The 12,505-nt window shown below is 56.0% G+C and overlaps 2 protein-coding genes across 9 annotated transcripts in view; one reads left to right on the plus strand and one right to left on the minus strand.

Moving 5' to 3' along the window:
- Positions 1–2,122, minus strand: LOC149306621 (uncharacterized). The gene is made up of 5 exons (XM_089537924.1): positions 1,467–2,122; positions 1,206–1,265; positions 842–982; positions 644–755; positions 1–399 (listed from the first exon to the last, which is right to left on the minus strand). Exons 1-5 carry the CDS (start codon positions 1,941–1,943, stop codon positions 281–283), a joined length of 909 nt encoding a protein of 302 aa, XP_089394050.1. The 5' UTR covers positions 1,944–2,122; the 3' UTR covers positions 1–280.
- Positions 1,760–12,505, plus strand: part of LOC149306622 (dematin-like) — a 27,196-nt gene continuing 16,450 nt past the window's right edge. For 2 of the 8 annotated variants that reach the window (XM_089537918.1, XM_089537919.1), the window contains exon 1: positions 7,714–8,337. The gene's annotated coding sequence lies outside the window, so the exon portion shown is untranslated. Of the gene's footprint in view, positions 1,834–7,712; positions 8,338–12,505 lie in introns of those variants that run through there. The other 6 variants (XM_089537921.1, XM_089537922.1, XM_089537915.1 and 3 more) reach the window with 5 other exon arrangements.

Here is a 12,505-nt window from a genome sequence, read left to right on the forward strand (position 1 = left end):
TTCTTATTTATTAGTTTTAATGTGTGCTGGCAGAGAATTCAGGCTCCAGAAGTTGTAGGGTCCCATGGATAGTGGTGAGCCTGCAGATACATCACCCATTACGTCCACAGTGTGGATTGTTTCGGCATCTGAATCAGGATTCCAGCAGGAGCTGTGTTTTTGCATTTGGCAACAGGAATCAAGGAGAGTCGTTGCTCAGCTGGAGAGGAGGCTGGAGCACGATTAAGGGCCCTTTCCCCTCGAACACATTTTGCCTTGCTCCCAAGGCAGGCAGCCTCCCTCATGTGGAGTTCACCTCTTCTGTGCCCGCGCTGGTGTTCCTGCCGCTGTTATAAACCACGCTGTTGCAGCCCTCCCGGTTGCGGGCAATTTCAATGGCAAAGAACTGGATCCTGGTGGCTGCGAAGAGACCATGCAAAGCCCCCCATCAGCCCTTCAAAGCCCAAAAACCGGATCAGGAAGGGAGAGCAAAGGCTCCTTGCTAATCAGTGCCTCCAAGAGGGTCCCCTGTTTGTTACCCATTGTGGCCAAACACAGATGAATCCCAAAGTCCCTTGTCCTTGACCAGCAAGGCCCCAGAGGCCACCTGGCCGCAGTGATGGACGGACGCTGCCCGCGAAGAGAAGGCGCTGAGGCCTCTTACCAAAGATGGTGTTCTCCTCGGTGTACTCCTTGCTGCAGTCCAGCCGGAGGAGAGTGCCGTAGTTGAAGTCCTCCACCTCCCCTTCGAACTGCAGGCAGAAGGGCCGCCATTTCTAGAAGAGGAAGAGAGGAGGGCATTGCTTCCCGTCCCGGAGGGAGGGAGGGAAGGGCCCTGGGGCTAACCCTAACCCACACCAACCTCTTTGGCCGGCTCCGACTTGAGCTCCTCTTGGTCAAGCAGGTCGACCCGCAGCTCCTGAAAGGCCTTCCTGAACTCGGCGTAGATCCGGTCGTCGGCTTTGGTCAGTTTGAGGAACTTGGGGTCAACGGAGGAGATGAGCTGAAGGAGAGGAAAGGAAGGGGAGGCGGAAGGAGGGCGCTTGGATGGCCAGAGCCTTCCCTGGCTCTGGAGGAGGAGGAGGAGAGCAGCCCCAGCAAGAGCAGCTGGAAAGGGAAGCGGGGCCCTTGCTCTCTCTCCCCCAAAGGAGTTGGGGGTCTCTGTGCCCAAGGGCCCTTCCCTCCCCCCAACACACACACACATGCCCCAAAAGGGGGAGACTCACGTTGAAGTGGACCTGGGCGTGCTGGAAGGCCCTGGCGGCCCAGGCCAGCTCCACGGTGGGCTGCGGAGGGAAAGAGAGAGAGGGGAGGAAGGGGCCTGGCTATCTCTACGCACAGAGACAGGCCTCCCTCCGTTTGGGCAGCCAGCCGTCATGCTTCCCGGTTTGCTCTCCCGCTTCAAGGCAAAGCCCCGCCGCCCAGAGGCCCCGGGAGGAGGCAGCCCCTGACCCAGCCAGCCCCCACCCGAGGCTCCCCAGACTCACGTCGTTCCCGAAGGCCTCCGGCGGCAGGGAGAGCGCGGCGGCGGCGGCCTGGGCTTCTCGGGGCCCCTGGAGGGAGAGAGAGAGGGCCGGGGCCTCGAGGGGCTCCCGGGGAGGCCCCAGTTCCGGCTGAGTCACCAGCGGCGCCGCGGAAGCGCCGACCACTCCGTCTCCCATGGGCGCCGCCATCTTGCCGGCCCTCAGAGCGCATGCGCCGACACAGCCGCCGCCGAAGCCCCGCCCACTGGACCAGGCGGAGGACCAATCAGGGGGAAGGGCGGGGCGGGGCGGGGCGCGGCGAGGGAGCGCGGAGCCAGAGGATGAAGCCGAGGCTGAAGATGAGGCTGAAGGAGGCCTTTCTTCGCAGCAGGTGAGGCGCCTAATGGGCCCAAGAGGCGGAAGGAGGACAGGGCCCTCTGGCTCCTCGGCCGGGAAGGGGCAGCGCGCCAGGCGGCGGCTGGAAAGGCAGGCCAATGCCATCCTCCCCGGCGGCCCCGAAGGGCCTGGAGCCACGAAGCCTGTGAGGAGATGCCTGGCTGGAGGAGGCCCTCTTGGGCCAGAGGGGGCTCCTTGGGAGGCTGTGCTCCAGCAGAGGCTGGGCCCCCTCCTCGCTCTCGCTCGCTCTCTCTCTCTCTCTCTCCCCCAGGGAAGGGCCTGCCTGCCTGCCTTCCTTCGGGGCAGGAGCAGGGCGAGGGCCGGGGGAGGCAGGGAGGGAGGGAGGGGAAGGGCCCTGTCCTCAGAGGATCTTTTGGGGGGCTGTTTCTGCCCAGGATCAGAGCCCCCGAGGGACGGAGGCCCTGGGAAGAGCAGCCCCTTGGGCTCCTTTCTTTGGGGGAAGGACCGTTGGTGGGGATGGTGGTGGGGATGATGATGATGGTGAAGGTCGGTCGTGGGAAAGCCCGGCCCCCCGACCCCCGAAGGCTAGCGGAGGAGGCCCCTGGGAGCCCAGCCGCTCGGTCCCTGCAGGCCGAGGAGGAGGAGGGCCCCTCGGAGGCAGGGGAGGGGCGGGGGCCCGGGCCTTGGCCTCCCTTTCTGGGGCTCTCCAGCCGGGAGAGCAGCCCCTTCCCCTTCCGACGCCGAGAGAGAGAGAGAGAAGGGGTCCCAGGAAGAGCCCCTCCCTCCCTCCCTCCGTTGCCCCGGGAGACGCGGAGGGAGGGAGGGAGGGAGGCTGGGAGAGGCCGCTGCCGTCCTGCTCCGGGGCAGAGCGGGGGCTCTGGAGGGCCCTCCCTTGGCATGAAGGCTCTGGGGCAGCCCGGGCCACCGGGGGCTTCCCGCCTTTCCTAGCCTCTGCCTTGCCCCTTCTTCTCCCTGGGGCCTCGCCCGGGGCCTCCTCCTGCCTGCCGGCCTCCCTCGGTGGCTCTCCCGGGGAGTGCTGCGGCGGGCGGCGCCTCTCTTGCCGGAGCTGCACCTGCCGCCTCCTTCCCCGGCTGCCAAGCCCTCCTTGCCGGGAGCCCTGGGGCCTCTCCCTCCCCGGCTCCGGAGGGCAGCTCTCAGCCCCGGGAGGCCAGGCCAGGAGAAGGGGCTGCCTGCCAGCCAGCCAAGGCGGCTCTTCGGGGGGAGCCTGCCTCTCCCAGGGCCTCCTTCCTTCCTTTGGCCAGGCTCTGCACCGGCCATTCCCTCCAGAAGGGACTGGAGTGCAGCTCCCAGCAGCCCCGGACCGAGGCAGAGCCAAGAGTGCTGGGAAGTGCACGCCCTGCCCTGCCCTTCCGGGGGGGGCTTCCTTAGGGCCCCTGTTTATGGGGGGCAGCGGGGGCCAGAGGAAGGGCGGCTGAAGGAACAGCTTTCCTAGTGGCCCCTGCTGCAGAGAGAGGCAGCCCTCGGGAAGCCTCCCATCTGAATGCTGACCCAGGCTGACCCCGCTTAGCTCCCCAGCAGAGATCTGGGGCCTTGAAGACGGGGAGATGGCTCTTCATGCCTGCCTTCTAGTCACTTGCCCATGAGTTCTGGGGGTTGCAGTGGGCCCTTGGTGTCCTTAGCTGGGGTTTGGTTCCAGGACCCCCAGGGATCCCAAAGGATCTGTGGATGCTCAGGCCCCATTATCTACAACGGGGTAGTACTACTACTACTACTACAACGGACCCTTGGTGTCCTTGGCTGGGGTTTGGTTCCAGGACACACACAGGGCTCCCAAAACATCCCTGGAGGCTCCAGTCCCATTAAACACAATGCTGGCAGAGTGCAATGGTGGCCCTGATATACAGTAGCAAAATCAAGGTTTGCCTTTTGCCTTTTCTTGTCCACGGATTGAAGCCTCCAGGGCTTGAACATCTTTTAGAAATAGCTAAATTCCCAAAAGCAAGCCTTGATCTGGCCGTTTTCTCTAAGGGGCCCCATTGCACTCTGCCATTGCATTTAATGGGACTTGTGCAGCCACAGGTTTTGGCCTCCTTGGCTGCCCTGGAACGGCCACTCTATGCATACTAAAAGTATTTTCAAGCCATGGATGGTTGGATCCCTGGATAAAAAGATCCGTGGATGTGGGGGTCCCAGCACATTGCCATCTGGAGGGAGCCTGTGCCATGGGGCAGGAGGACTGGGAGAGATGCCCTCCCAGTGCCCTGGGTGGCCATGCCAGGCCAATGTCCAGCTGGGCAGTCCCCTTTCTGTGGCCCAAGTGTCCAGGCACTTCCTTCCTTCCTCCTGGTCAGCCCCACCACCACCTTCCCTCTTCCTCGTTGGGCCAGAAAGAGCCTGTCCATCCATATATACACACCCACCCAGCCCTGATGAGCAAACTAATCCCACTCTTAATCTGGATTAGGCATCATCCCATGACTCTTTTCCTTGCCAATCTCAGACAAAGGGAGGCCTCCTCCCTGGCAGAGCTCCAGGATCCGGCCCACGGGGGTTGTGGCAGGATTGGGCCCCCATAGGTAGACCTCCCTGCAATTGAGATCCCCAGAGGAACCCCCTCCCACCCTCCTCTTCCTCTTCCTCCTCTTCTCTGGCTGCCAACTTTTTCTCTCCCCAGGGTGCCTCTGCAGGAATCCCATGTCGTTTGTTGTTGCTGTTGTTGAGGGGGAGGACTGGGAAGGGCTCCCCACTGAGGTTGCCGCCAGCCAACCTTATCTGGAGCCCACCTGTGGGGCCTGGATTGGGATGGTCCCTAGAGATATCGAGGGCTGCCATGGCTGATAGGGGCCAGTCGCACACCGGACTCCCCAGATAAGGAGCCCCACAGCAAGGAAGGAAGGTAGGAAGGAAGGCAGGCGCGACAAAGAAAGGAAGGAGAGGAGCCCAGGGACACCACCCAAAATAAGCAGCCTGAGCCCACTGCCTTCCCTGCCAAATCTAGGCTGAGGCAGCCTTCCCCATTGTGCTGAATTGAAGCTCCCATCATCCACCCCCTCTATGCTGGCTAGGAGGATGCTGGGACCTGCATCGCAAGGACACCCAGAGGGCTAGAGGACTCCCACCCTGAACTCAAGGGGAATGGGGGGGCAGGTCTGTCTTCCCTTACCAGCCCTTGGCTCACTTGCTTGCTCTCAGGGCAGCCTCAGGTTGGATCTGAACCCATATCCTAATCTGCGTGCTCATGTGTGGGCAGTGTGCATCTATGCACATGGGCACCAAACTAACTTCCTGACAGTAAGGGCTGTTCGACAGTGGAATGCACTCCTTCCTCGGAGGGTGATAGAGTCTCCTTCCTTGGAGGTCTTTAAACAGAGGCTGGATGGCCATCTGTCAGGGATGCTTTGATTTGGATTTCCTGCATGGCAGAATAAAGGGGTTGGACTGGATGGCCTTACTGGTCTCTTCCAACTCTACGATTCTATGATTCTATGCTTTCATAATCCTCAGAGCCTTCACCATTTTGGTTGCCCTCCTCTGGACACGGTCCAAGTAAGATGGGTATGTAGATGGCAAGTCCCACCCACTTTGGACCCAGCAGGGGCTTTGGGGAGGAGGAGGGGACCCTTCGCCTGGGCTGCCTCCCAGGGCCACAAGGTCCCCCTGAGCAGCCTCTGGAGAACCAGCAGCTCCCAGCCCCATTGCCCTTGGCCTCAGCAGCCTGAGCAGCCGTCCAGGAGTCCAGGCCTGGCTTTCTCAGCAGCGAAGTGGCCGGCCAAGGATGGAAACTCTGAGCTCAGGCCTGTGCTGCTTCCGCCAAGCTGACCGTGAGCGCTGGCTGCCCTGGCCCTGGCACAGACAATGCTGCCCTCTTATCCAGTGCCCTTCATGCTCCCTGCCTGCCTGCCAGGCCCCTGCACACAGAAAAGGCTTTCAGGAGGAGGGCGAATGGAACAGGCCCTGGTCCCAGCGTCCTCCCTCTGTCCTTCCCAGTGTCCATCTGCCCAGCCATCGAGGGGGTCTCCTTCCAGTCTAGGCATAGTTGCTCAGGCCAGTCCCACCGTAGGGCAGAGGGGCAGAGGTCAGGAGCTGTGTGCCTTCTTGTTTCTGATTTATGTGGCCACACTAAGACAAACCTATCTCAGGGTTTTCTTAGCAAGACTTGTACAGAAGGGATTTGCCACCATTGCCTTCCTCTGAGGCTGAGAGACCCAAGGTCACCCAGTGGGTTCATGCAGTCTCCCAATGTCATAGTCCAGCTCCCAAAGCACAAGGCCATGCTGGCTTTTTGTCCTTCATATGTTGTTCCACCTCAAGGCTGTTTTTGCTTCAGCCGATGTCCTGGGACGCTGACGGTGTCATGCATCCCGTGCAGATGCATTGTGGCTTTTGTGGCCAGAGTCCACTCCGTTGGATGCAAAAAAGGGAGTGATGGGAGAGCTGGGCTGTGGCTGGAAGGCCATGTCAGGAACTGGGATCAACAGCAGCCTCTGGGAGGCTGCTGGTTCTGTGCAGGACCACCCTTCCTGGCACTCTGTGTGTGTGTTGTGTGTGTTTTTGTGTATCTGGCTCAGAGGGGCAATGGGAGCCAGAGGGGAGGGAACAGGCCAGGAAGGGGATAGCAATGCCGGATGCTCAGTCGGTGCAGCTGGGAGCGTGAAAGCCGGCTCTCTGCCAGAGACAACGCAGGAGCGGAGGAAGTGGAATTTGGGATGGGCCAGAAGCATCGTGTCCAAGCAACTTTTCCCATTTCCCTTCCCAAGCTTTGCCCAATTCTCTCCTTCTCTCAACTTGCTCCAATGCTCTTCTGCTGTGGAACTCCTCTATGGTTGATGACTGGACTCTTTCATGCTATTTATTAAACCTCTCTTCAAGATGCCACCTGTTTTGGGGGTGGAGGGACAGCATCAAAGAAGTGATTAATCCTGAGATAATAATCAAGCGATGTTTGGAAGGATATTGCAGTGCTCCAGTGCCACAACCCAAAGGGCCCCGTTCCCTGCTTCCCCACCTGGCATTCCCATTTTATGTCCTTTGCGCAGAATGGTCAAGTGGGGGTCCCATGGCACTGAAGTCCCCACTTAGACCCCATGCCATGATTCCTCCCTAATTCTCTGCTCCCATATTATTTAGGCGTTAATTGCCACTCGAGGGATACTCCCTTGGCAGGGCTTCTTCCCAAACAGCTCTCCCTCCCCTTTTTCAGTGTGTTGTATAATAATATTAGGATTGTTTCTGAGACTCTGGATGGCATCTTGTTCCAAATGGCTGAGTTGCTTGTTGTTTCTGAGTTACGGCGACCCTAAGATCATGGGGTTGTGGGTTTTTTTTGGCAAGACTTGTTCATAGGAGGTTTTCCATTGCCTTCCCCTCTGTGTGGTCAGTTGTGTCTCTTGCTGTTTATCTCATTGTGGTCAAAAGCGTTCTATGCAGAAATCCCATTCCATGTTCTGGCCTTCCAGAAGGGTCCATGTGGAGCTCTCCTTTTTGCAGCAGCTGGTTGGAAAGTGTCCTTGTGCCTTGGAGCCCTGACCATTGCCATGTGCTTGTGATGCTTTGAGATATCCTCCTGGCTGGTGTCATTCTCCTTGCGACATCCCTTGAGTCTAGATGGTGGAAGGAAGCACCACAGAACTGAGCCGTGTGTGTAGGTTTTGGGGGTCAGAAGGACAGACACTTCCCTGGTTGCTGCAACCTCTGCTGTCTGCCTCTCTGGACGTTGGGCAGGAGCTTATGATAAGGGCTGGGCTTGCCAGCTATTTCGAGTGTCGCAGGCAGGCTCTTGCCAGGCCTAGCTGCCTGCCTCTCTGGAGCCTTCCCTGGTGTGTGTGTGTTTGTGTGTGCGTGTGCGGTGTGTGCTGTTTGAACAAAAGGGCTCATTAACTCTCGTCAGGTTGTGAACGCCCAGCCGGCAGTCGACAGTCGTCTGCCTTGACAGCCAGGCTGTGGTGAGGGGCCGGCATGGATGGGCCGACAGAGAGGGACCACCCAGCGGAGGCAGAGCATGGGGAGGGGGATGGCAGCCCACTTCAAGGGGTCTGGGAGATGAGGGCACCCCTGTGTAAGAGCTGGACACAGCTGGGCACCACTGCCAGCCAGGCAAAGAGGCCCAGGGCTTAAACCCGGTTGGTCAGTAGAGCAGCAGAGGCTGCAGACACAGAGGGCTTTCCTGTGGCTTCCCATTGAGGGCTAGTTCACAGGCCCAGTAGGACCTGCGGGGAGGGTGCCCCTCTCTGTTTATGGCACCAGGTTATTGTTGCCCAAATCTGTGGCCACTAGCCATGCCCAGATAGCCCCTTCTTGAGCCATGAGCCAGACGTCTTGCTTGCCATATCATTAGCATGCTTCAGTTCATGGCCAGAACCTCCCTCCTTCCCTCCCTCCCGACAGAAGTTCAGCAATCTTGGGGAGTTCCTCCCAGCTGCTTACTAGCAACCCTTTGAGTCTGCCATGGGGAAGAGGAGGTAGTGGGGGGACATAGGGCTGAAAGCAGGAGACGCTCATGGCCTCTACCTCTCTTTTGCAGAAGGAATTCCCCAGCTGACCAGCCATCCTGCAAGGATGTGGAGGGCCAGCTGAACAGGTATGTGCCACTGAGATGATAGTGGGAAGGGTCTGGCTCCCAGCTGCCAGGGCTCTGCTTCCACAAGCCTCTGCTCTGACTGCTCCGTGCCCCACACCACACCACACCGCCCCCACATGCAAGCCATTAATTTTTCATGTGCCCCTCTCATTGCATTAGCCTCGGCTCACTGCCCATCTCCCTGCCCCTTTGTCGCTTGGCAGGCTGGGCCCCATGGGTCCGGAGTCGAGGGCAGGGAGACCTGTGTGGGGCAGGACTTCACATCTGGGTAGGACAGGAGGCGGCAGGGAGGCCAGGGGCAGACTGGAAGCTTCTTTCACCCATCCCTCCCTCCCTTCATCCACTCATCCTCCATCCCTCCCTCTGTATCTTCCTGGCCTTTTGCTGCTCCAGGCTGCTTTGGGGCAGTGACTGTTTCCTATTCAAAGCAGAACCAGGAAAACTAACTATGTTGGACTGCAACTCCCATGTGCTGTTTAACAGCAGTGCTTTTAAAAGGCTTTCAAAGCAGAACTGAGTGAAGTCTGTTTGGTTTCTTCAGTGCAGAGCTTATTTTCACTTTTGCCAGACTTGGTGTTTATTATTTGAATGACACACACTGAGCAATTGTGACAGAGGCTTAATGAATTGTACTTAATGGCACAGAGAGGGATTCTCCTTGGCTCTCAGGGTTTAAGCCTCTCATCTCAAGGCCTGGCAAGCCTATGGAGGAGACTCCAAAAGTGCAGGCAGGTAATATCTCTTTCTGGAAAACCCCATTTCTAGCAGTTTGCATTTGCACAGGGTCTTTTGTAAAGTTAATGGGCCTTGCCTACTATAGATCAAGCCAACCTCAAATGCCCGGCGAACACAACCCGACTCTGCCCCTGGTCCTCCTCCATGGGACCCCACCATCCTTTCCTTAAGGGAGACTGAGAAGCAGGGAAGGATGCCAAAGAGATGGAGAGCCAAACCAGGTTGATCAGTCACCCTCCTTTTCCAGGACATGTCTAGGAGGCATTGCAAAAAGTCCTCCATTTTGAGCATGACTAAGAAACATGCATTTATATTTATATGAGTGCCTTTTAGCTTTTATTTTATAATGCCCTACATGTCATTTTATGGTGCCCTGTCCTCCTTTGTGGTCATGACACTGTATATGGCAGACCCAGGAGCTGGAAGTAATTCATTCCAAGCAGCCTGTAGCTAATTACTTTGGGGGCAGTCTCTGAAGAGAGGGGAGCAGGTGAGACTGTGGGGTTTTTTTTTTTTTTTTTTGCAACAAGCATCATCAGTGGTTTGCTTGTGATGTTCGGAGGGAGGTTTATGTATGGGGGGCTTTTGTTTGCCTCTGGCCATGTGCTCTCTCCCTCTGGCGCATGGTCCATGTGCTGAGTCAGCCACTTTCTTGAGGGCAAAGCTAGCAGCCACTGGCTCAATAGGGCTGCCGCTTCAGGCTTTGCAGCTCAGTCCCTGAAGAGAGAGGAAGAGGAGAAGGAGGTGAGCTTGCGCTTTGCAGCTGAGCATCATTGGTGGCTTGCCTGTGCCGTTTGGAGGCCCTTTTGTGTGGGTGCTTTTGTCTGTTTCGGGCCCTATGCTGCCCGTGAACACGTGGCCCAAGGGGGTGCCAAGCTTGCTGAGTCACTTGCCTGGTTGGGGGCAAAGCTGGCAGCCACTCGCTCCGTATCGCTGGTGCCTCCGCGTTTTGAGCCCAGCAAACAGGAAGAGAAAAACAGGCAGTTTTTGTAAGCATTTCCCAGGGGACATAAAGGGGAAAGTCTGGAACATTGTGCCACTCTGTTTACAGGATGACAAACATGGATGGTGATGCAACATCTGTGCCATGTTTGCTTCCTTGCCAGAGGACCTGCTGTGCTGTACCTGCAGCAAGTGCAAGTTGGTTGCCCTCTTGGAGGAAAAGCTGCCCTTGTATCTACACTTATTAGGAAGGGGAAAGCTTTTTTGGAAAGAGTGGAGTGAGCTCTTTTGGAAGTGCAAAAACCGGAAGACGCCGCTAGGGAGGGTAATAATTCCAAAGACAGAGGGAGATGTTTGGAGGAATGTGACACACAGAAGCAGAAACACCAGGAACCAGGCATCAAGCTTGGAGCTACATAACTGATTCCAAGCTCTCCCCTTAAGTGACAATTATGAGGCACAGGGACAAGGACAAGAGCCTCACAAGTCTGGAGGCAAGGAGGTGGCCTTAGGAGGTTTGAAGGATGGAAGAGCCACTGTCCATCCCCAAAGGAAGAAGAGGCATGGGGCGGCAGTAGGTGATTCCTTGTTGTCTGGGCCTGGTAAGATGTTTTGAAAGGTGTGTTGTCTCCAGGAGCAAAGGCCCATGATGTAACGGAGAAGGTGATAAGACTCATCAAGCCCACTGACTCCTTCCTTCTGATCCACATTGGGAGAAATGATATGGCAAGATACAGCCGCCAACATGTTGCCAGGGACTATGGGGCTCTGGGGAGGAAGCTAAAGCTAAAGACCTTGGCATGCAGGTTGTTCTTCCATTGCTCCTTCCTGTATAAAGAGATGGCCCAGAAGGAAGGAGGAGAATATGAGAAGTGAACAGTTGGCTCCGCAGATGGTGCCATCAAGAAAGAATTGGCTATTTGCGCCATACGCCATGCTTTCATGAAGAAGGACTTCCGGCAAGAGATGGGCTGTGTTTGCTAGGAATGCATTTGCTATAGGACTCATGGAGCAGAGAGACAATATTCTGGAGGGAAGAGGGACAACAAATACTGGTAGCCTCAATGAGGCAGGGGCCACTGGGCCAATAGTATAAGAACCAAGAGGGGAGAGAAAGAACCCAAAAGGAATCATCTGGAGAGGATGACCCATGGCCTTAGATGCCTCTACACCAATGCACAGCGCATGGGAAACAAACAAGATGAACTTGAAGGCTTTAACACAGTGAAGCAAATAAGATTTAATAGGCTCACTGGAACCTGGGAGGATGAGTCTTATGACTGAAATATAGTAATAGAAAGGTATAATATATTCGAAAGAATCAGACCAAAATGTAAAAGAGGAGGCATAAGATGGTGAGTCCAGGATGCGTGCACCTCTGAGGAGAGCCATGACTTAGATTCAGAGCATGAAAAGCAGGTTGCAAGCCTTTGGGTAAAAATTAAAAGAGAGAAAAACAACAGTGGCCTCATTGTGGGCATCTGCTCCAGGCCAGACTAGAGATTTGGATGATATCCTCCTGAAACCAATGAGCAGATATTCAAAAAGGAGAGATATGGTAGTAATGGGAAACTCCAGCCAGCTGATAATTGCTGGAAGTCAGTCTTTGCCAAGAGTGTGAGGTCCAACAAATTCCTCACTCGCCTTGCAGACCATTTCATTGTACAAAAGGTGGAGGAAGCAACAATGGGGTCAGATATTTTGGATTTGATCCTAGCCAGCAAAGACAAACTGGTCAAACGGGTAGAAATAGTAGGATCCCTGGGTGGGAAAGGCCACGTCCTCCTGGGTTTTCTTATACAAAGACGCAGCCAGATGCTCACTCTGGGCTGAAAGAAGGCCAGTTTCATTAAGCCTCGGGAAATACTAGGCGAGTTCCCATGGTCAGAAATGCCCAGAAGGAGCGCATGTTGCCTGGGAGTTTCTTAAAGGAGTTTCTTAAAGGTGAGATAGTGAAGCAAGTTGCAAACCATTCCAATGAAGAGGAAAACTGGGAAAACAAGGCGGATCTAAAAAGAACTTTTGAGTTGAGATTTAAAAGAGACCTATAGAAGAAAGGGGAAACCACCAAAGAGGAATGCAATGGCACTTCTAGGGGGAAAGTCAGAAAAGCTCATCTCTCTTTTTAAATCCAGGATTGGTAGATCTGGGGAATACTGCGGATGATTTCAGGAAGGTTCCCCATCATATGGTTGTGGTGAACCGTGGGCTAGATGGTTTAGATGGATCTGTAGCTGGCCAGAGACCGGGCCCAGAGAGGGCTGGCCAGTGCTTGCTCTTCTTCCCGGTGAGAAGCGCCAAGAGTTTTGGCTCCTGTGTTCTTTAACATTTTTATAAATTGCTTAGATTGTGGGATAGTGAATGAAACGAATTTCAACAGGGATAAATGTGAGATACTACATCTAGGCAGTAGAAATGAAATGCAGAAATACAGGATGGGTAAGCAACCCCTGGCATGAAAGCAGTACATGTGAAAGGGATCTCGAGGCCT

Source organism: Sceloporus occidentalis, unplaced genomic scaffold (genome assembly GCF_023333645.1).
Source record: "Sceloporus occidentalis isolate IW3139 unplaced genomic scaffold, rSceOcc1.0.p SCAF_9, whole genome shotgun sequence".
Taxonomy (NCBI): domain Eukaryota; kingdom Metazoa; phylum Chordata; class Lepidosauria; order Squamata; family Phrynosomatidae; genus Sceloporus; species Sceloporus occidentalis.

What these genes read in the sequence shown, in the direction of transcription:
- LOC149306621 (XM_089537924.1), bottom strand. Translation starts at nt 1,943, where the DNA reads ATGGCATTGGCCTGCCTTTCCAGCCGCCGCCTGGCGCGCTGCCCCTTC. An exon ending in CGGAGGCCTTCGGGAACGAC is followed by an intron (nt 1,266 to 1,466) that starts GTGAGTCTGGGG and finishes TTCCCTCCGCAG; the next exon opens with CCCACCGTGGAGCTGGCCTG. An exon ending in ACGCCCAGGTCCACTTCAAC is followed by an intron (nt 983 to 1,205) that starts GTGAGTCTCCCC and finishes CCTCTCCTTCAG; the next exon opens with CTCATCTCCTCCGTTGACCC.